The sequence below is a fragment of the Procambarus clarkii genome, chromosome 80 (genome assembly GCF_040958095.1).
Source record: "Procambarus clarkii isolate CNS0578487 chromosome 80, FALCON_Pclarkii_2.0, whole genome shotgun sequence".
NCBI classification, from domain to species: domain Eukaryota; kingdom Metazoa; phylum Arthropoda; class Malacostraca; order Decapoda; family Cambaridae; genus Procambarus; species Procambarus clarkii.
This window is the reverse complement of record NC_091229.1, coordinates 18,466,298-18,490,923: the sequence shown is the minus strand read 5'-3', so window position 1 is coordinate 18,490,923 and position 24,626 is coordinate 18,466,298. Positions and strand designations below refer to the sequence as shown.

The following is a 24,626-nucleotide window of genomic DNA, read 5'->3' as shown; positions in this document are numbered from 1 at the left end:
CACCGCTTGGGTGGCTTAATCTTCATCAGTCAATCACGTAAGCCCAGTATCCCTGTGTCAGTTCATCAGTGTACTCCTGAAGATGTCACATCAATAAAACTGGAAAGATTAAGTGATCTAGTGCTTCTTCATCCTCCAGATGTGTATTATACACACACACACACACACAGCACGGGTGGGACACGAACAAGGGGACACAGGTGGAAACTTAGTACCCAGATGAGCCACACAAACGTTAGAAAGAATTTTTTCAGTGTCAGTAGTTAATAAATGAAATGCACTAGGCAGTGATGTGGTGGAGGCTGGCTCCATACACAGTTTTGAAATGTAGATATGATAGAGCCCAATAGACTCAGGAATCTGTACACCAGTTGATTGACAGTTGAGAGGCGGGACCAAAGAGCCAGAGCTCAACCCCCGCAACCACAATTAGGTGAGCACACACACACACACACACACACACACACACACACACACACACACACACTAATAGTCATAATGGCCTGCACATGAAAATAGAGGGAACATGTGCTTTTGTAAATGTGTATTTATGGAGTGTTCATGAACCAGCTCTTCTTAGTCTTGTCCTATCAGCAATTACTGTCAGCATTTACATGTAACTTTTCCCCCTGTTCGTCCAAATGCATTGATAGAAAAGTTTACGTTCTCTTGGTTGGTCGCGTCCATATTTTGTACGATCGACCGCATCATTACTATAAATACTCTTAAATTTAGGAGCATGGGCTGATGTACACGAGCAAAGAATGTCACATTAACGTGATGATTTAGAATGATCTAACATGAGCTATATGTTATTATCTAAATTACCAACAAATTATGGGCTATAATTATCCATTATATATATATATATATATATATATATATATATATATATATATATATATATATATATATATATATAAGGATAATCAAGAAACTAACAACGTTATATGGAGGACCTATGGCAATTCCACGACCAAGAGATGGCTTCCTGAACCTTGCAGGAATCAACCTCACTGAGGACCAAGTCACTCTCCTAAATCTGGGTATAAACTGTCACGTTATGTCCAGAGCGAGTGAGATGGCCCGGAAAGTGGAGTTGGAAATTCTGTTGGACGACATATTCGACCTCGAAGCACAAAAGAAGGTCACCACCAAAGATACCTTACAAGCAGAACTTATTGCGGAAGGAGGAAAGAATCGAGGCAACTACAGAAGCACCATACTGTCCCCCGAGCTCAAAGCGGCAGCTAAGAGCCTTCGTGAGAACAAGGAGATAGTTGTCAGGAGAGGCGACAAGTCGCCAATATACGTCATTCTTAAAAAAGACGAACATCTGGCGAAAATGAACCTCATACTCTCTGACCAAACTAAATTCCAAAGGGTAACGAAGGACACTACAGCCGAACTGAAAGCAAAGGTCAACAAACTGATCGAAACTGTGAACGCCAAGAAATCTGGACTCCACCTGCCAAAGATTATTGGGGAATATAAACCTGGATATGCATATGGAAATGTCAAGACACACAAGCCTGGAAACCCACTTCGGCCAATCATCAGCCAGATACCCACACCCACGTACAGACTGGCGAAACGACTCAACGGCTTGCTGACTCCTTATGTCCCTTGCGCCTTCAGCCTGAAGTCTCCAAAGGAATTTGTTGACTTGCTGCGGGGAACACGGGCCACAGGGATAAGAGCCTCGTTGGACGTAGAATCCCTGTTTACCAACGTACCTGTGGATGAAACAATCGGGATGATAGCCGACAGAGTGTACCGTGATCCGGCCTGTACTCCTCTTGACATACCAGAAAACAGTCTAAGGAAACTACTCCAAGCTTGTACTAAAGAGGCACCCTTCTTGAGCCCGGATGGACACATGTATAAGCAAGTAGATGGGGTTGCCATGGGTTCTCCCCTAGGTGTCCTGTTTGCAAACTTCTACATGGGTACCATCGAGCAAAAAGTCTTAGTCGACATGAACTTGAAACCGGCCATATGCTGCAGGTATGTTGACGACATTTTTACACAGGTACCTGATGTCAGACATCTGCAGGAGCTGAAGGAGGCATTTGAGCAGAATTCTGTGTTGCGTTTCACTTACGAGATGGAGAACGATGGGAAGCTGCCCTTTCTAGATGTAACAGTCATGGAAAGGAGCGGAGTTTTCCACACTGCAGTCTACACTAAGGAAATAAACATAGGAATGTGCCTGAATGCCAACAGTGACTGCCCGGACAGGTACAAGAGGAGTGTTGTTAACGCTTATGTCGACCGTGCCCTCAGCCACAGCTCAGAATGGAAGCAAGTCGACGAAGAACTCTGTAGGGTAAGGCAGGTCCTAGTCAACAACGGCTTCTCCAATGGTTTCGTGGAAGACATCATAAGAAGGAAAGTGAAACGCCATGCAACCTCTGAAGAGACAACTAACACAACACCTATACCCCTATTAGACTATTTTACAGGAACTTCTTTTCCACAGCCCATAAAACGGAGGAAAGGGTCCTGAAAGATATTGTCAGTAGAAACGTTATCCCTACAGACAAAAATCAGAAGATACAACTGACGATTTACTATAAAACCAGAAAAACGGCCAGCCTACTCATGAGAAACTCTCCAGACACAAAGCAGAACGCTTTAAAAGAGACCAACGTCGTCTATGCCTTCAAATGCCCTCTTGGGGACTGTAAGCCTCAAAAAACCCAGTATATAGGCAAGACAACAACATCTCTTTCCAGGCGTTTAACGATGCATAAGCAACAGGGCTCCATTAAGGAACATATAATCTCTTCCCACAAACAAACCATCGCCAGAGAAATCTTAGCAAACAACACAGAAATCATCGATAGATACCGCGATAGCAGGCGGCTTGACGTCTGCGAGGCACTACACATCAAGAAGTCAACACCAGCAATCAACAGCCAATTAATGCACAACTATATTCTACCCACTTCAAGACTCCGCTCCAATATAGCAGCATCAAGAAATATGGACCAATAGGCTTTCTACAATTACTTCCATTCAATACCCATTGTTTCGTGTTCTGTCTTGTGTTTGAATTTAATAGCCATTCAATACCCAGTGTTTCGTGTTCTGTCTTGTGTTTGAATTTAATACCCATTCAATACCCATTGTTGAAAGTTTGGTTTCACCTCATCCACCTCACCCAAATGTAGATATAAACTCGAAAGATGTGTAAGCTCTAGTCAGTTTCAGTTGTGTGTTTGTAAACTAAAGTCTTTGAAAATGTAATAAGTTTTACGAAACGCGCTCAAGTGTCGCGTCAGACTAGAAATAAAAATGAATTTTGGAGAATTGATCTTTGAATTACCATCAACAGTGAAAAGAAACGTAAGAAAGATAGAGAAAATTCGTGTTAGAATTATTAATCTTACTTTTTCGGTCATATTTAATAATATATGTCTACAGGAAAGACTGCTACCAAAATATACTAATATATATATATATATATATATATATATATATATATATATATATATATATATATATATATATATATATATATATATATACATATATATATATATATATACACACACACCATTCCACACCTAGTTGTGCTTGCGGGGATTGAGCTCTGCTCTTTCGGCCCGCCTCTCAACTGTCAATCAACTGTTTCTACTAAGAAATACACTTTCTACTAAGTGTATATTGGGTTACTTGTATATCTTTGCTTCCGGTTGCCTTAGATGTAGTTTGAAGGCTACGGTATAAGGAACAGCTTTGATATTTCGGGGTTTACAATGGTATGTGGCGCCGAGGTTCGTTTAGGGAATGGTTCGAAAAGAGGGGGTTCGATTAGGGTGTGATTCGATTAGGGTGTGGTTCGAAAGGAGGTTCGTTTAGGGAGTGGTTCGAAAGAAGGTTCGTTTAGGGAGTGGTTCGAAAGGAGGTTCGTTTAGGGAGTGGTTCGAAAGGAGGTTCGTTTAGGGAGTGGTTCGAAAGGAGGTTCGTTTAGGGAGTGGTTCGAAAGGAGGTTCGTTTAGGGAGTGGTTCGAAAGGAGGTTCGTTTAGGGAGTGGTTCGAAAGGAGGTTCGTTTAAGGTGCCGTGAGGGTTCTGGGAACCGGCCGAACACCCGGCCTTTTATCATAATTACAAACGTGTGTTTACCAGCGCTTTTTTAGACATTAACATGATGGAGGGGGCTGGTTGTGTTGGAGTTTCTCTGTTGTTGTTGTTGTTGTTGTTATAGATTCAGCTACTCGGAACAAGTTCCAAGTAGCACGGGCTATGGTGAGCCCGTAACTTACCTGGCACAGGAGCGGGGCAAGTAGCACGGGCTATGGTGAGCCCGTAGTGGACTTACCTGGCACAGGAGCGGGGCAAGTAGCACGGGCTATGGTGAGCCCGTAACTTACCTGGCACAGGAGCGGGGCAAGTAGCACGGGCTATGGTGAGCCCGTAGTAAACCTACCTGGGACAGGAGCTCCTCTGTTGGTCGGTGGTGTGTAATATATTATGGCTCAGGGAGAGGGGGGGGGGGGGGTGGGGAGAGAGATAATTATCAAGGGAAAGTGCCAAGCCATTACGACTATATAGCACTGGGAAGGGGTTAGGATCAGGTTTTGGGATGGGACGGGGGTGGGAAGGAATGGTACAAACCACCTGGATGGTCGGGGATTGAACGCCGACCTGCATGAAGTTCGTATTAATGGTGCGTTCGTACAGGGGTTTGTACTAAAGATACCCCTCGTCCCCAGGGAATGATCCGAACTGCCTCCAGACGGCTTAACTGTCGCCCAACCACTTGGCCTGGACGGTAGAGCGATAGTCTCGCTTCATGCAGGTCGGCGTTCAATCCCCGACCGTCCAAGTGGTTGGCCACCATTCCCCCCCCCCCCCCATCCCAAATCCTTATCCCTTCCCAGTGCTATATAGTCGTAATGGTTTGGAGCTTTCCCTTACGGGTTATTCATGCCCGTGTCACCTCTTAGGTGGCTTAATCTTTATCAATCAATCAATCGAGCTTTCCCCCCTGATAGTTTCCACTTTCCCCCCTGATAGTTCCCCCTTTCCCCCCCTGATAGTTCCCCCTTTCCCCCCTGATAGTTTCCCCTTTCCCTCCCCTGATAGTTCCCCCTTTCCCCCCCTCCTGATAGTTCCCCCTTTCCCCCCCTCCTGATAGTTCCCCCTTTCCCCCCCTCCTGATAGTTCCCCCTTTCCCCCCCTCCTGATAGTTCCCGTTTCCCCCCCTGATAGTTCCCCCTTTTCCCCCTGATAGTTACCCCTTTCCCCCCTGATAGTTCCCCCTTTCCCCCCTGATAGTTCCCCCTTTCCCCCCCCCTGATAGTTCCCCCTTTCCCCCCCCCCCCCCTGATAATTCCCCCTTTCCCCCCCCCCCTGATAGTTCCCCCTTTCCCCCCCCCTGATAGTTCCCCCTTTCCCCCCTGATAGTTCCCCCTTTCCCCCCTGATAGTTCCCCCTTTCCCCCCTGATAGTTCCCCCTTCCCCCCTGATAGTTCCCTTCCCCCCCCCCTGGTAACTCTGGTACCGGGTTAAGCTCTCTCTTCTTCCCCACCGAGGGAGGGTACCACCAGTACCCGGGTACTGGTGTTGGGTCGTGTGTCTAAGAGACATAACGCGGGTTGATCGGCCATATGTACCTGCCAGCTGCCTAACGATAGTATTGTGATGAGAAACGACTACCACACACACACACATGCCTCATGCTCAATGATCCTGGATAACCAAGTTGATGTTTTGAATGCCGCTGTCATACTGGAGACAATCATGCCTCATACGTCATGCCCTGTAGACAATCATCCCTCATACGTCATGCCCTGTAGACAATCATCCCTCATACGTCATGCCCTGTAGACAATCATCCCTCATACGTCATGCCCTGTTGACAATCATCCCTCATACGTCATGCCCTGTTGACAATCATCCCTCATACGTCATGCCCTGTAAACAATCATCCCTCATACGTCATGTCCTGTTGACAATCATCCCTCATACGTCATGCCCTGTAAACAATCATGCCTCATACGTCATGCCCTGTAAACAATCATCCCTCATACGTCATGCCCTGTAAACAATCATCCCTCATACGTCATGCCCTGTTGACAATCATCCCTCATACGTCATGCCCTGTAAACAATCATCCCTCATACGTCATGCCCTGTTGACAATCATGCCTCATACGTCATGCCCTGTAAACAATCATCCCTCATACGTCATGCCCTGTAAACAATCATCCCTCATACGTCATGCCCTGTAAACAATCATCCCTCATACGTCATGCCCTGTAAACAATCATGCCTCATACGTCATGCCCTGTAAACAATCATCCCTCATACGTCATGCCCTGTTGACAATCATGCCTCATTCGTCATGCCCTGTAAACAATCATCCCTCATACGTCATGCCCTTTTGACAATCATCCCTCATACGTCATGCCCTGTAAACAATCATGCCTCATACGTCATGCCCTGTAAACAATCATCCCTCATACGTCATGCCCTGTTGACAATCATCCCTCATACGTCATGCCCTGTAAACAATCATGCCTCATACGTCATGCCCTGTAAACAATCATCCCTCATACGTCATGCCCTGTTGACAATCATCCCTCATACGTCATGCCCTGTAAACAATCATCCCTCATACGTCATGCCCTGTTGACAATCATGCCTCATACGTCATGCCCTGTAAACAATCATCCCTCATATCCATCATTCGACAAATAGCAAACAAGTGTTTTGTTTACACTTAACATGTATCCGGTGTTCTTGTTACGGTGTGGGAAGAGATCCAAGTCTCCAAGTCCGGTGTTCTAAAAGGGAACAATTGAGCTCGTTAGTTTGTAGTTGATTAATTGATTGGTGAAGATTAAGCCAACCAAGAGGGGGCCACGGGCGTGAATTTGTGGGGGAGGTGGTGGTTGAGTCATTATGTTTGGCAACAGGTCACCTACGCGGACATGGAACACCTGTGGTGGAAAGGTGCTCAATGATGATTAAATGTTGCGCACCTTTGCACTACACAGGTGCTAAATGCTCGGGTAGGTCACCATCTGTAATGTGTGTGTGTGTGTGTGTACTCACCTAATTGTGCTGGCGAGGGTTGAACTCTGGCTCTTTGGTCCCGCCTCTCAACCGTCAATCAACAGGTGTACAGGTTCCTGAGCCTATCGGGCTCTATCATATCTACACTTGAAACTGTGTATGGAGTCAGCCTCCACCACATCACTTCCTAATGCATTCCATTTGTCAACCACTCTGACACTAAAAAAGTTCTTTCTAATATCTCTGTGGCTCATTTGGGCACTCAGTTTCCACCTGTGTCCCCTTGTGTTAAATAGCCTGTCTTTATCTACCCTATCGATTCCCTTGAGAATCTTGAATGTGGTGATCATGTCCCCCTAACTCTTCTGTCTTCCAACGAAGTGAGGTCTAATTCCCGTAGTCTCTCCTCGTAGCTCATACCTCTCAGCTCGGGTACTAGTCTGGTGGCAAACCTTTGAACCTTTTCCAGTTTAGTCTTATGCTTGACTAGATATGGACTCCATGCTGGAGCCGCATACTCCACGATTGGTCTGACATATGTGGTATATAATGTTCTGAAAGATTCCTTACACAAGTTTCTAAAGGTCGTTCTTATGTTAGCCAACCTGGCATATGCTGCTGATGTTATCCTCTTGATATGAGCTTCCGGGGACAGGTCTGGCGTGATATCAACCCCCAAGTCTTTCTGAGTCGAAGTATTTCATCTCCCAAATGATACCTTGTATCTGGTCTCCTGCTCCCTACACCTATCTTTATTACATTACATTTGCTTGGGTTAAACTCTAACAACCATTTGTTCGACCATTCCTGCAGCTTGTCCAGGTCTTCTTGAAGCCTCAAGCTGTCCTCTGTCTTAACCCTTCTCATAATTTTGGCGTCGTCAGCAAACATTGAGAGGAATGAGTCTATACCCTCCGGGAGATCATTTACGTATATCAGAAACAGGAGAGGTCCGTTGACCAGACCACACACTAGAAGGTGAAGGGACGACGACGTTTCGGTCCGTCCTGGACCATTCTCAAGTCGAGGATAGGTCCGATTACAGAGCCCTGTGGGACTCCATTGGTGACTTCACGCCAATCTGAGGTCTCACCCCTCATTGTAACTGTGTTATCTTGAGATGATTTCGGGGCTTTTTAGTGTCCCCGCGGCCCGGTCCTCGACCAGGCCTCCACCCCCAGGAAGCAGCCCGTGACAGCTGGCTAACACCCAGGTACCTATTTTACTGCTAGGTAACAGGGGCATAGGGTGAAAGAAACTCTGCCCATTGTTTCTCGCCGGCGCCTGGGATCGAACCCAGGACCACAGGATCACAAGTCCAGTGTGCTGTCCGCTCGGCCGACCGGCTCCCGTGTGTGTGTGAGTGTGAGAGAGATTTTTAGGATAATTTACGCTGAAACGTTGTTATCTGGACGAATTTAGAAAGCGGGTATGGGGCCTCATCGCAAGTATTTTGGCGTTTGTTAATGTATAAAATTGTCAAAACTCTCTACCTTACATTTCCGAAGTCGGAGAAAACATTCACGTTCTTTCATAAGGGGCAATTTGTGAACCTTGGTGTGCCTGTGGAAGGACTTGTGTAACTGTGCTGCAGTCTGTCTGTCCTACAAAGATCGTCGCCTTTCGCTCGTATGCGTTACAAATGGCCAAACATGGTCGTACTAGAAAATGGAAGCGGCTGGCGAATGTGACGTTACTCTTCCGTTTTCTGTTTTGGGTCCTCTGGTTAGGTTAGGAGAGGACACTTTACATTGACCGTTTTCTGGACGTTGGGAACCCTTAGGAGGACGGACTGAACTATGACGTATCTAAGTGACAGTGTACACATATGTCTACTTGGGGGGGGGCTAGATCTAGTTCTTGGGGCCCCAACTTGGCTTGGCTTGGCCCTTTCACCTGCTTGTTCCCTCCCCAGACCCGGCCGGTGGGCAGGTTTGTCTAGGGATACGTTGATCGGCAGGGTTGTTGCTTGCAGCGACCCGCAGGCCCACTTCTGTTTCATTCCTTTTCTCGACAGCGGAAAGCCGGTGTGTAGTACAGTCGGGTTCGGTCGCGATTCAATCGAGAATGTCGGGTTCGAATCCCGGTCGCGACAGCTATATAGTCGTAATGGCTTGGCGCTTTCCCCCTGATAATTTCCCTCCCTCCCAGGTCGCGACAAAAATGCTGCCCATACACATTAACATAGACCCAAAAGTTCATTCCATCCACCCGCCAAACCCCCTGTTTATGAATGAAAAAAAAAAAGTTTACACACGACTCACAACTGATGACGTTCGAACACTTCCGGAACAAATGCTTCACTGACGACTTGTGTTCGAACCACAACGCTGTAAATGCTTCACCCACGTACTACACATAATCGCCAACAGAACCTAGACACCTAACCTAACCAATGCCTAAATATGCACAGTATGCTAATATATAATAATATTAATTTATATTAAAGAAAATTCCTGTTTTTGAATGGACAGCTTGTTTAAAATCGATGACTGCGTCTTTGGGGTCGACCGCTGGATGGAATGGACTGGGTCTGAGGACGGGTTGTGTGTGTAAACCGTTTTTTATAATCAGAGGGGTTTGGCGGATGCACGGAATGGACTTTTGGCCTTTGTTTGGGTTGCAGAAATGGTTGGGCACGTTTTCTATCACCTAATGCACCTGTTCACTTAGCAGTAAGTAGGTACCCGGGAGATATTTATACATATACATGTATTTATGTATACACACACACTCTGGCAGTGAATTCTACTTCAAGCTTGTAGTGGATATGTGGGCCGCGTCAAGCAACAGTCTGTTGGACCCAGTTATCGCAAGTTTAGGCTGGCCCCAGCCCGGGCCGAGGGAGGGAGGGGAGGGAATTATCAGGGGGAAAGCGCCAAGCCATTTCACCTATATAGCACTTGGAAGAGGTCAAGATAAGGATTTGGGATGGGACGGTGGTGGGGAAGGAATGGTGGCCAACCACTTGGACGGTCGGGGATTGAACGCCGACCTGCATGAAGCGAGATCGTCGCTCTACCGTCTACTCCAAGGCCTAGGGAGTGGAACAACTCCCAGAATCCTCTCATGATGTACTCCAGGCTGCCTCAACTTTACCTTAACGAGGCCAACCACTGACCTCCTTCAGTATACATCTCGCCACAGTTTCCAAACTCCTAAGTGAACAGAGACATCAGGTGGAAGGAAACGCTCCCAACCATTATTGTCCCAGCTTGAAGCTTGAACCTGGTTCTCTCGATTGCGAGTCGGGGACGTAGACCACTAGACCCCGGGACTTTTGCAAGTGTTGCAGATTGACGCATTTAAGAATAAGTTTGGTTGGGTTTGAATAAGAGCGGCTATAAGCAGGCGTCAATAAGTCTTCTACAATAACAAGATTACTTATGTTATGTGGCTAAATATATGGTAGGAAATGCCCCAATGTGCCCAGTGAATTACCACAGGCACAATCAGTGAACACTGTATGAACACCAGACCCGGTGATGAGTTAAACTGCCACAGGCACAATCAGTGAACACTGTATGAACACCCGACCCGGTGAAGAGTGAAACTGCCACAGGCACAAGCAGTGAACACTGTATGAACACCAGACCGGGTGATGAGTTAAACTGCCACAGGCACAATCAGTGAACACTGTATGAACACCAGACCGGGTGATGAGTTAAACTGCCACAGGCACAATCAGTGAACACTGTATGAACACCCGACCCGGTGAAGAGTGAAACTGCCACAGGCACAAGCAGTGAACACTGTATGAACACCAGACCGGGTGATGAGTTAAACTGCCACAGGCACAAGCAGTGAACACTGTATGAACACCAGACCGGGTGATGAGTTAAACTGCCACAGGCACAAGCAGTGAACACTGTATGAACACCAGACCCGGTGACGAGTGAAACTGCCACAGGCACAAGCAGTGAACACTGTATGAACACCAGACCCGGTGACGAGTGAAACTGCCACAGGCACAAGCAGTGAACACTGTATGAACACCAGACCCGGTGAAGAGTGAAACTGCCACAGGCACAAGCAGTGAACACTGTATGAACACCAGACCCGGTGAAGAGTGAAACTGCCACAGGCACAAGCAGTGAACACTGTATGAACACCAGACCCGGTGACGAGTGAAACTGCCACAGGCACAAGCAGTGAACACTGTATGAACACCAGACCCGGTGAAGAGTGAAACTGCCACAGGCACAAGCAGTGAACACTGTATGAACACCAGACCCGGTGAAGAGTGAAACTGCCACAGGCACAAGCAGTGAACACTGTATGAACACCAGACCCGGTGACGAGTGAAACTGCCACAGGCACAAGCAGTGAACACTGTATGAACACCAGACCCGGTGAAGAGTGAAACTGCCACAGGCACAATAGAACACAAGTGTGGATATCAGAGCCCCACGCCCCATCAACACGCTACCATTAAATATAAGCAACATTGTCAGAACAAAATTTTAGATATTCAAGTGGGAATCGGATAAGTTCGTGCTGTTAGTGGCAGATCAGGCAGGTTATAATTAACGGATTCGTGGGCCTGCGTGCTGCGACAAGCAACACACCAGACCTGTCCCCCCTGAAGCCCACATCCAAAGGATAACATCAGCGGCGTATGCAAGGCTGGCAAACGTAAGAACTGCCTTCAGGAACTTGTGTAAGGAATCATTCAGAACCTTGTATACCACATATGTCAGACCAATACTGGAATATGCGGCTCCAGCCTGGAGTCCACATCTAGTCAAACACAAAATGAAGTTAGCAAAGGTTCAGAGGTATGCCACCAGGCTAGTCCTCGAGCTGAGAGGAATGATCTATGAGGAAAGATTACTGGAACTGAACCTCACGACACTAAACGACAGAAGAGTTAGGGGAGACATGATTAATACCTATAAAATTATCAGAGCAATTGACAGGGCAGATAAAGATAAACTATTTAGCACTGGTGGTACACGAACAAGGGGACACAGGTGGAAACTAAGTATCCAAATGAGCCACAGGGATGATAGAAATAACTTTTTCAGTGTCAGAGTAGTTAACAGATGGAATGCATTAGGCAGTGATGTGGTGGAGGCTGACTCCATACACAGTTTCAAACGTAGATATGATAAGAGCCCAGTAGGCTCAGGAATCTGTACACCAGTTGATTGACAGTTGAGAGGCGGGACCAAAGAGCTCAACCCTCGCAAGCACAACTAGGTGAGTACATACACACTATCTGTCTATAGGTATGTCTTACCTATATTAAACTGGTGACTGGATTAGATAGCACGGTTTACACGCTATTTATCTAATTTATCTTAACTAACTTATTATCTATTTAACTATCTAACTTATATTCCGCAAGTTGGTGAAACGAGCGAATGGGTGAAAATGGCGCCAAAAAGGCGGATGAATAGTCCGGTGCCATAGAAAATGTGGATATTTGTGAGCCGTTACTTTTCCGAGTGTGCGACATTTGTAACGTTGGTTACCAGTACGTGCCAAACACGACCTGTTACCTGAGAGGACGGGGCTGGTGTGTACGTTGGTCGGGGTCGCTAGGCTGCTGGCTGTGTGTGTGTGTGTGTGTGTGTGTGTGTGTGTGTGTGTGTGTGTGTGTGTGTGTGTGTGTGTGTGTGTGTGTGTGTGTGTGTGTGTGTGTGTTTAACCAGGTTTGGTAAAGGTTGTAATTACCTAAGTGTAATTACCTAAGTGTAGTTACAGGATGAGAGCTACGCTCGTGGTGTCCCGTCTTCCCAGCACTCTGTCATATAACGCTTTGAATTGAATGCGATTGAACGTGGGTGAAAGTGATTGAAAATTTAATAGGAAAATTATAGGATGCATTATGTGAGAATCTTCAAATCCAGGGATGTCATGACAATGTTTATTCTTGTGCTGTCCCGTCTTGAGTACTGCTCAGTACTCACTTCCATCTTCAGAGCAGGAGAGATTGCTGAAATAGAGAGAGTACAGAGAACATACACGGCACGCATAGACGCGATAAAACATCTAAATTATTGGGACCGTCTCAAACCTCTGGAAATGAGACGAGAGGGGTATCACATAATATATACATGGAAGATACTGGAGGGCCAGGTCCCAAATTTGCACAGTAGAATAACAGCATACTGGAGCGAAAGGTACGGAAGGAAATGCAGGATAGAACTAGTAAAGAGTAGAGTCGCTATAGAGCATAGAGAACACTGAACATCAGAGGTCCACAACTGTTCAACACCCTCCCAGCAAGCATTAGAAATATTGCTGGAACAAAGGTGGATGTATTCAAGAGGCACTTGGATAAGTTCTTGCAAGAAGTGGCGGACCAACCGGGCTGTAGTGGATACGTGGGCCTGCGGGGCGCTCCAAGCAACAGCCTGTTGGACCAAGTTATCTCAGGTCATGCCTGACCTCAGGCCGGGTTCGGGGGTGTAGAACAACTCCCGGAACCCTCTCCAGGTATACGTGGATGTAGGTGGGTGTAGGGAGGATGTACGGGGGGGTAAAGATGGGTGCGAGTGGGTGTAGGGGGTTGTGTGTAGGGAAAGTGACTGTACGTGGGGACAGTGACATATACAAAAGTAGCATGCTAGGGAGCATGGAGTGTGAAGGTGGTGGGGGAGGGAGAGGATGAGTGAACATAGGTGGGGGTGAACACTAGGTGGGTGTGGGTGAACATAGGTGGGGGTGAACACTAGGTGGGTGTGGGTGAACATAGGTGGGGGTGAACACTAGGTGGGTGTGAGTGAACATAGGTGTGGGTGAACACTAGGTGGGTGGGGGTGAACACTAGGTGGGTGTGGGTGAGCTAGGAAGAGGAACACTCACTAGAGGGTGAGGACGGTGTAGTGGCGCCGACGGTGGCGGTGGCTAGACTGGGGGACAGGTGAGGGTGCTGGCCACCTCGTGCCACGGTGTGTAGGTGGTGGTGGTGGTGGTGAAGTGGGGGAGTGTTGATGGTGGGTGTGGTTGTAGTGGGGGGGGGACTGGTCATGATGGCGTGATATTTAACCCTTTCCCCTCCTCTCCCCCTTCCATTTCCCTCCTCCCCCTCCTCCCCTACACCCAGCTGCAGTACTGTAATTGTAATCTCTGCCAAATCTTGGGACGAGGCCCCCGGGGTCCACCAGGACCCCCTCCCCCCCTCTATCTTGAGGTTATCTTGAGATGATTTCGGGGCTTTAGTGTCACCGCGGCCCGGTCTTCGACCAGGCCTCCACCCCCAGGAAGCAACCCATGACAGCTGACTAACTCCTAGGTACCTATTTACTGCTAGGTAACAGGGGCATCAGGATGAAAGAAACTCTGCCCATTGTTTCTCGCCGGCGCCCGGGATCGAACCCGGACTACAGGATCACGCGTCTAGTGTTCTGTCTGCTCAGCCACCGGCTCCCTCTACACACGATGACTGACCCAGCCACGGTAACGTAATCATCAGGAGAAAGCGTTAAGCCAGTAGCACTAGGAAGGGATACGAGGACAAAGAGCTGGGATATGAGGACAAGGAACCGAGATACCAGGAGAATGAGCTGGGATGTGAGGACAAGAGATAGGGGTACAGGGACAAGAAGCTGGGATAAGAGGACAATGAGCTGGGATACTAAGAGTACAGTAAACTGGGATGCGAGAAATTGAAATTGAAATTGAAATAAGTTTATTGAGGTAAAATACACACAAAGGGATGAGGTAGCTCAAGCTATTCTCACCCCATTCAGTAAATTCAGGATGCGAGAAGGGAGTGAATGGGATGTTATCTTGAGGTTATCTGGAGATGATTTCGGGGCTTAGCGTCCCCGCGGCCCGGTCCTCGACCAGGCCTCCTTTTTGTTACATATCCCCAGGAAGCAGCCCGTAGCAGCTGTCTAACTCCCAGGTACCTATTTACTACTAGGTGAACAAGGGGCATCAGGGTGAAAGAAACATTTTGCCCATTTGTCTCCGCCTCCACCGGGGATCGAACCCGGAACCTCAGGACTACGAATCCGAAGCGCTGTTTACTCAGCTGTCAGGCGGGATACTTAAGTATCCCGTACGCTCTCCTGTAGACCATTTACGGAACAGAGACCAAAAAAGCACCAGGATGAACAAATCCACAAAAGCCGTGACGAGGATTCGAACCTGCGTCCGGGAGCATCCCAGACACTACCTTCATCGACACCAGGATTAGTAATAATAGACTACACATATTGGGCCATAAGTCTACATTTACCCGTACTACTATAAACTAGGAAGCCTTATTGTGCCCCTATAAACCGGAGTTGACCGGTTAACCGATAACCCAAAGTGACTGATTTAGCATTTTTTTTTGTTTATACAATCAGCTTTACACGTATTTGTAAATACGTTTTTATTTCTAAATACGTATTTACGTATTTGTAAATACGAATCAGCTTTAGACGTATATGCGACGTATTTATAAAAGTTCAAGCAACGCAATATTGACGTTTTCTAAGCCTCGGTGTCGATAGGTTAGGTGGGTGGGTTAGGTTTGGACGTTTCTGGTTAAGGGAAAAACCGTAGCAATTTTTTAACATAGTGGGAAGTGGAGAGAAGAGGCCAAGTTGTCAGCTAAGTATGATAAAGATAATGTACCGTAATCCACTTTGCCCCCGCCAGGATTCGAACCCTGGGTGGCTACCTAGGTGCCAGTACTCATCCATCATCATGTGTAATATGTTGTCTGGGATTCTCCGATTAATGGTTGGTGTCTGTGTCTCACTCCATTATATATACAGTTTAATTGGGGCAGCAGCACTGGTAATGGGGAGGTGTTTGTTGACTGGTTGATACCTGGTTGACTGTTAGCCAATTAGCAGTAATTGTCTTTTGTTTGGGTGTTTAAATTGCTTGGTGGTGTCACATGCAGTAGTTGTTAATACCCAGCTCGGCACGTTGAGTCCCTTATCTACCCTCCTTGCCCCTCGTCTACCCTCCTTGCCCCTCATCTACCCTCCTTGCCCTTTAAGTCCCCGCCTTTCCCCTTCCCCTCTTCCCAGTCCCCCCCCCCACTTGCCAACCCTTTCTCTCCCTTCCTAATCCCTTCCTCCCCTTCCCTCCTGTACTTCCCTCTCTTCCTCCCTCGTCCCCCCCTCCCTCCCAGGGCAGGAGCTGGGCCACTTGACATAGACAGCTCCTCCTCCGCCCCCCTGCCCCCCCCCTTACCCCCTGTAGCACGCAACACCAATTACTTCAAACTGCTTATTTTTTCTTCCCGCTAAAAGTGTTTTATACATTATATATATATATATATATATATATATATATATATATATATATATATATATATATATATATATATATATATATATATATATATATATAATGTGTGTGTGTGTATCACGAAAATAAACACGTGATTAAAAATGTGACAATGTCAGACCACGGAGGAAAAATGAAACAGGAATATCCTTAAGTACTTTCGTATATTAATACATCTTCAAAAGTGCTCCTTATGAAGATGTATTAATATACGAAAGTTCTTAAGGAAATTCCTGTTTCATTTTTCCTCCGTGGTCTGACATTGTCATATATATAATATATATCCTTCCACCTGTCAAGCTGGGCCTCCTTCCACCTGTCAAGCTGGGCCTCCTTCCACCTGTCAAGCTGGGCCTCCTTCCACCTGTCAAGCTGGGCCTCCTTCCACCTGTCAAGCTGGGCCTCCTTCCACCTGTCAAGCTGGGCCTCCTTCCACCTGTCAAGCTGGGCCACCTCCCACCTGCCAAGCTGGGCCTCCTCCCACGTGCCAAGCTGGGCCACCTCCCACCTGTCCAGCTGGGCCTCCTTCCACCTGTCAAGCTGGGCCTCCTTCCACCTGTCAAGCTGGGCCTCCTTCCACCTGCCAAGCTGGGCCACCTCCCACGTGCCAAGCTGGGCCACCTCCCACCTGTCCAGCTGGGCCTCCTTCCACCTGTCAAGCTGGGCCTCCTTCCACCTGTCAAGCTGGGCCACCTCCCACCTGCCAAGCTGGGCCTCCTCCCACCTGCCAAGCTGGGCCTCCTTCCACCTGCCAAGCTGGGCCACCTCCCACGTGCCAAGCTGGGCCACCTCCCACCTGCCAAGCTGGGCCACCTCCCACGTGCCAAGCTGGGCCACCTCCCACCTGCCAAGCTGGGCCTCCTCCCACCTGCCAAGCTGGGCCACCTCCCACCTGCCAAGCTGGGCCTCCTCCCACGTGCCAAGCTGGGCCACCTCCCACCTGCCAAGCTGGGCCTCCTCCCACCTGCCAAGCTGGGCCACCTCCCACCTGCCAAGCTGGGCCACCTCCCACGTGCCAAGCTGGGCCACCTCCCACCTGCCAAGCTGGGCCTCCTCCCACCTGCCAAGCTGGGCCACCTCCCACCTGCCAAGCTGGGCCACCTCCCACCTGCCAAGCTGGGCCACCTCCCACGTGCCAAGCTGGGCCACCTCCCACCTGCCAAGCTGGGCCTCCTCCCACCTGCCAAGCTGGGCCACCTCCCACGTGCCAAGCTGGGCCACCTCCCACCTGCCAAGCTGGGCCACCTCCCACGTGCCAAGCTGGGCCACCTCCCACGTGCCAAGCTGGGCCTCCTCCCACCTGTCAAGCTGGGCCACCTCCCACCTGCCAAGCTGGGCCACCTCCCACCTGCCAAGCTGGGCCACCTCCCACGTGCCAAGCTGGGCCACCTCCCACCTGCCAAGCTGGGCCTCCTCCCACCTGCCAAGCTGGGCCACCTCCCACCTGCCAAGCTGGGCCACCTCCCACCTGCCAAGCTGGGCCACCTCCCACCTGCCAAGCTGGGCCACCTCCCACCTGCCAAGCTGGGCCTCCTCCCACCTGTCAAGCTGGGCCACCTCCCACCTGCCAAGCTGGGCCACCTCCCACCTGCCAAGCTGGGCCACCTCCCACCTGCCAAGCTGGGCCACCTCCCACCTGCCAAGCTGGGCCACCTCCCACCTGCCAAGCTGGGCCTCCTCCCACCTGTCAAGCTGGGCCACCTCCCACCTGCCAAGCTGGGCCTCCTCCCACCTGCCAAGCTGGGCCACCTCCCACCTGCCAAGCTGGGCCACCTCCCACCTGCCAAGCTGGGCCACCTCCCACCTGTCAAGCTGGGCCACCTCCCACCTGCCAAGCTGGGCCAGGACTCGTCAAGCACGACTCAACCACTTAACAAACCTGTACAGCTTTCCTTGATAATGGCGTCGTTGTTTACATTAATTAAACAGTTTACCAGGCTGGAAACTTCACAACCCAAGGTTGTTATTGTTATAAACAACCTCGTAGTACTCCGGAGCTCATCAACTGTTGTATAAACGTAAACGATGCTGCTGCGGCCGTGGTTGAGAGAAGATGTACAGGTTTCGCGCGCCAATGCGCGATGGATCCCCGGACTTTTAGTAAACAAATAATATTTGAGATTAACATATTATAGAAGACATGTTCGTTGCCACATTGGACGTGGCGGGGATTATAGCAGTCTCGTGGATTCATTTTCTGAAATCTAGTTTAATATACACTCCTCTTCAGGGGGGGGGGTCCAATTAGGGGTTTTAGTGTCGTGAATTATTTTTCCGAACATTGCACTTGTCGTAGCGTGAGGTTTGGCAGTGTTGCAATGCAATTAGTGCCGGTGGTGGGGGGCTCCCCCCCCCCCCCTCCTCCTCGTTGGGGGGCTCCCCCCCCCCCTCCTCCTCGTTGGGGACACGCACACCCCAGTGGTCAGGGGGGAGAGGGAGGGGGGGGGAAGTCACAGAGAACGAAAATAATAAGTGACAAACACTGAACGAACAATGCCAATATGTGTTTGTGCAAAGTGAGGTGTTCAGGGAACCAGACACATTATATGAATATCAGTGCAGCCTGTCCTCATAAAGAAACTCCAAAAATTCATTCCATGCACCCGCCAAACCCCCGCTGTTTCTGAATGAAAAACGGTTTACACACGACTCACCACTGTTGACATTCGAACACTTCCGGAACAACTGACGAATTTTGTTAAAAACCACAGCACTGTAAATGCAGCCCGTCCTCCAAATAAAGACCCAAAAGTGATTCCATGCAGCCGCCAAACTCCCTGTTTATTAATTAAAAACTGTTTACACACGACTCACAACTGATGACGTTCGAACACTTCCGGAACAAATGCTTCACTGACGAATTTTGTTCGAACCACAACGCTGTAAATGCTTCACCCACGTACTACAAATACAAATAATCGCCAACAGAACCTAAACACCTAACCTAACCTATGCCTATATATGCACAATATACTAATATAATATTAATTTATGTTTGAAAAAAATTCCCGTTTTGACTGAACAACATGTAAAAAATTATGAATGCGTCTGTGGGGTCGACCGCTGGATGTAATGGACTTGAGTCGAGGACGGGTTGTTTCAACCATGTACTTCAAATATAAATAATCGCCAACAGAACCTAAACACCTAACCTAACCCACGCCTAACTATACATAGAATTATTATGTATAATAATATTAATTCATATATGAGAACAAACTAATTTTTAATACACAGTACTTATTTTTAATACACAGTATGTTAAAATTGATGAATGCGTCTGGAGAGGACGGCCGCTGCTTTAAACAGCTTAGTGTAAGGTTGACTAAGTAGAAACAATGCAGTTAACCCAGATGGAATTTTACCTTGGGTTCTGAGAGAATGCGCATCTGAGCTGAGCATTCCACTTCAATTGATTTTTCAACCATCTTTACTGAATGTTCAAGAATCTTAAGATATATAGAAAAAGAGCAAATTATAGTTCCACTCAACAAAAATGGTAGCAGAAATCCTCGTAATTATAGACCTGTATCGTTGACAAGCGTGGTAGTCAAAACACTAGAACAAAACAATTAAAACCAAATAAGTAAACACCTGGAAAGAAATGATGTAGCAACACAACCCGTTCTCGCAAATTCGTAAAGTCAATATTGACTTATTAACTACGTGCATAGGTGATATACTAAACATAATAGATACCCTTAAAAAGATTCAAAGAAAACACCGACCTTACTTAACCTTGTTAGTATCTTAAGATAAGCATCTTATTGCTTCGTAATTACAATTATTACTTAACCTGTACCTATAATAGGTTAGGTAATAATTGTAATTGCAAAGCAATAAGATGCTTATCTTAACATACTAAGTAGGTTAGGTAAGGTCGGTGTTTTCTATGAATCTTTTTAAGGGTATCTATTATGTTAAGTATGTCACCTATGCACATATTTAATAAGTCAATATTGACTTATTAAATTTGCGAGAACGGGTTGAGCAACAGTATGGGTTCGAATCCTGTGAAACAAATATACGTATTTTCTATGCTAGAGGCACAAAGGTTTTACAGGAAACAGATGGTGCGGTTAATTGGATTTATCTGCACCTGAACAATGCTTTTGACAAGAGACCCCAGATAAGAAATTGAAATAAGTTTATTGAGGTAAAATACACACAAAGGGATGAGGTAGCTCAAGCTATTCTCACCCCGTTCAGTACATCGTGTTAATACATACATAGACACACATCACAAACAATAAACATATTACCAAACATTCTGAGACCCAGATAAGAGGTTGTTTAGGAAACTGGAACACACTGGAGTGGTGACAGGAAGACTTCTGATAAGGTGTCTTCCTGTTCCTTCCTGTCATAAGGAAGTTGGATCATTCTTTCAGTTTATTCAGATCAGCTTTTAGTTTTTTTTTAAGTTTTCCTCCAAATTAATTTTCATAATTTGTGTATTAACCATGGAAGGGAATGAGTGTATCCCTTCTGGAAGATCATCTACATATAGATGGGGACAACATATACTCGATGACTGAATACTGTGGGATTCCGATGGTGACATTCGCTGAGTGATGAAGATTGATTGATTGATTGATGAATGAAGAGATGTCATGGACATGAATAGTCCCCGAGCGCCTTGTGACTGGCGCTCCTCTGTTGTTCTTGTTGTTGTTGTTATAGATTCAGCTACTCGGAACAAGTTCCAAATAGCACGGGCTATGGTGAGCCCATAACTTACCTGGTACAGGAGCGGGGCAAGTAGCACGGGCTATGGTGAGCCCGTAGTGGACTTACCTGGCACAGGAGCGGGGCAAGTAGCATGGGCTATGGTGAGCCCGTAGTGGACTTACCTGGCACTGGAGCGGTGCTCTATCCTCTGTTGCGTAAACATCCTGTTATACCCACTCTAATACCTTCCTCGTCACTCCTGCCTCCGTGTTCAACTTGTGCACCAGTCTGTTGGGTGGGGGTAGTGTCAGTCTCTCTGATAATCCAGATATATGCAGTCTGACTTTGACGAGAGACTTCCCTGTCTTGTCTGATTTTGGTTGGCCGATTATAGAATTCTTCTGTCAGGTTTGTAAGGCAAGATAAATCCATCTTGCTGTATTTAAGGATAGCAGATATGTTATCTCCGAATCCGTGCTGTGTGTATTCACCTAGTTGTATTCACCTAGTTGTGCTTGCGGGGATTGAGCTCTGCTCTTTCGGCCCGCCTCTCGCATGTCAATGACTCAACTATTACTAACTACTAATTTTGTTTTTATCTCCCAACACACACCCCCAGGAAGCAGCCCGTAACAGCTGTCTGACTCCCAGGTACCTATTTACTGCTAGGTAACAGGGGCATCAGGGTGAAAGAAATTGCTCATCTGTTTCCGCCGTCGCTGGGAATCAAACCCCAGACGACAGGATTACGTATCCAGCGTGCTGTCCACTCAGCCACCAGTGCCACTTTGTGTGTGTGGGGGGGGGGGGGGAGGCCGGTGTTCAAAATGTTGACAGATATTTTTAACACAAATGGATGACGAATGGGTTTAGGGAGAGAGGTATTGATGTAACCATCCTATTCTTCATCCCAGATGAAACCATCCCAGTATCCCTATCCTTCCTCTACCCCTTCTTGTCCCCCTCCTCTTTCCTCTGCTACCTCTTCCCCTCTCCCTTCCCCTATCCCTTCCCCTCTCCCTTCCCCTCTCCCTTCCCCTCTCCCTTCCCCTCTCCCTTTCCCTCTCCCACTTACTTCCCATACCTTTCACTTCCTGTTCAGACCGTCTTTTTCTTGTCACATATTAATCAATTTCAAAGTTGTTGTTTTGATGTTTAAAAACTCCGTCTAGCTGTTGCTTAGTTTGTGTGTTTTGTACTGGCCCGTGTGTACTCGCCTAGTTGTGCTTGCAATGATTGAGCTTTAGCTCTTTGGTCCTGCCTCTCAACGGTCAATCTACTGGTGTACAGATTCCTGAGCTTCTTGAGCTCTATCATATCTACATTTGAAACTGTGTATGAAGTCAGCCTCCACCACATCACTTCCTAGTGCATTCCATTTACTAACTACTCTGACACTGAAAAAGTTCTTTCTAGTGTCTCTGTGGCTCATTTAGGTACTCAGCTTCCACCTCTGTTCCCTTGTGCGTGTGTGCCACCCATGTTAAATAATCCATCCTTGTCCACCCTGTCAATTTCCCTGAGAATTTTTTGTGGGGTGATCATGTCTCCCCGAGCTCTTCTGTCTTCCAGTGACGTGAGGTGCAGTTCACGCAGCCTTTCCTCATAACTCATGCCTCTTAGTTCTGGGACTAGCCTAGTGGCATCTGAACTTTGTCAAAATGCCCTATGGACGATTTTGTAGTTTTCATGGACTATCTCACTTATACCTAACCAAATTCGCTCGTGTTTGTCTACCTTACACTTGAAACAATCCAATAATCCCACAACTGTTGCATTGGTAATTTGTTCCGTAAATCAACAACCCTATTTCATCAGTAATACTTACCCAGGTCTTTTATGACTGTAAACTTGTCCAATTTTTATCCATTGTTTTGCATTCTATTTTGTGTTGATGTATGTAATGAATTATTAACATTTCTTTAGACCCCCTTTCATGCATTTATATATTTCAGTCATGTCACCCTTCACTCCTTGCCTTTCTAGCGAATGTAAATTATACTTTAATATCTTTTCATAAGGAGGTTCCTGATTCCTTTGATTAACTTTATTGGCCTTTTCTGTTCACACATTCAAGTGACTTTAAGTTCATTCTATAGTACAGTGATGAAAACTGAACTGCATTCTTATTTCATTCCTGTTATTATGAACATATAATAAATGTGTGTGACACAGGCAGGTATGTTCACAATGTTGATGTGAATGCCGAGAGAGAATACTTAAGGTATGCTACGCCTTGTGGGATCCATTATTATAAATACAACAACAAATCAGATTTTAATTGAATTTTTTAAATTTTTGCACATACAGTATTTATAATCATAATTGTTTTGTTCAGTAGATGTAGTTGAAAGGCCACAAATTTTGGGACCACTGTTCTCATTGTTCTAAGCATAATTGGCTAAGAAATTTATACTACTATTTATATATACACTGAATTAAAGGATGTATGTTGTCTTGCAGTTTTGGTGTAAGTCTTGGAGGCCGTGCGATGTTTGCTGATGACATGGGTCTTGGGAAGACCATACAAGCACTGGGAGTTGCAGCCTATTACCGGAGAGAGTGGCCAATGTTGGTGGTGACTCCATCCACAGTTCGGTTAGTATCCCAATCTGTCCTGCCAACTAATAGGTAACATTTTGTATCCTGTCATAACTAACATTAAAAATGCAGCCCACAACATGTTTACAGTGGTTATCTTGAGATGATTTCGGGGCTTAGCGTCCCCACAGCCTGGTCCTCGACCAGGCCTCCTTTTTGTTACACATCCCAAGGAAGCAGCCAGTAACAGCTGTCTAACTCCCAGGTACCTATTTACTGCTAGGGGCAAACAGGTGCATCAGGGTGAAAGAAACTCTGCCCATTTGCTTCCCACCTCTGCCGGGGATTGAACCCAGAACCTTAGAACTACGAATCCCGAGTGCTGTCCACTCAGCTGTCAGGCCCCCTATTGTTAAATTGTTTGATGCATAATTGAGGGCAAATTACTCTTGTTAGCACTTCTAACGAGAACTGATTTTATCTTTTAATAACGTTGTGCTGTCTGAACAGCCTGCTGGATATTCTCTTTACTCTTCATAACAAGGTGTCTGTAATTTGATGATAAATGAATTTGGGATATGTGACTTATGTCTCATAGGTCTCATCATAACAGTATGATATATAGTACAGTATTAGAACTTATGCATGTCTAATAAGTCATTAGACTTGTGTCTAATACTGTACATCATAACAGTATGTTTTTTAGTCCAGTATTAGAACTTGTGCATGCTATAAACCAGTTTCTAAATACAGTATAAACACAGTATAAACACACTTGCTCACTCACTCACACACTCTCACACACACACTCTCACACACACACACACACACACACACACACACACACTCTCACACACACACACACACACACACACACACACACTCTCTCACACACACACACACACACTCACTCTCACACACACACACACACACTCTCACACACACACACACACACACACACTCTCACACACACACTCTCACACACACACTCTCACACACACACTCTCACACACTCCATGCTGGGGCTGCATACTCCAGGATTGGCCTGACATATGTGGTATACAAAGTTCTGAATGATTCTTTACACAAGTTTCTGAATGCCGTTCGTATGTTGGCCAGCCTGGCATATGCCGCTGATGTTA

At 46.9% G+C, this 24,626-nt stretch overlaps 2 protein-coding genes across 5 annotated transcripts in view; one reads left to right on the top strand and one right to left on the bottom strand.

Annotated features, from left to right (window-relative positions):
* LOC123746360 (uncharacterized) overlaps nt 1-13,884 on the bottom strand; it is a gene marked incomplete at its 3' end in the record, with an annotated part of 44,809 nt that extends 30,925 nt beyond the window's left edge. The window contains exon 1 of the mRNA XM_045727835.2: nt 13,843-13,884. The remainder of the gene's footprint in view (nt 1-13,842) is intronic.
* The window catches only part of Marcal1 (SWI/SNF-related matrix-associated actin-dependent regulator of chromatin subfamily A-like protein 1), a 98,520-nt gene that overhangs the window by 53,550 nt on the left and 20,344 nt on the right, over nt 1-24,626 (top strand). For all 4 annotated transcript variants that reach the window (XM_045727837.2, XM_045727838.2, XM_045727839.2 and 1 more), the window contains exon 6: nt 23,407-23,541. In XM_045727837.2, coding sequence (XP_045583793.2) covers nt 23,407-23,541 — 135 coding nt within the window. The remainder of the gene's footprint in view (nt 1-23,406; nt 23,542-24,626) is intronic.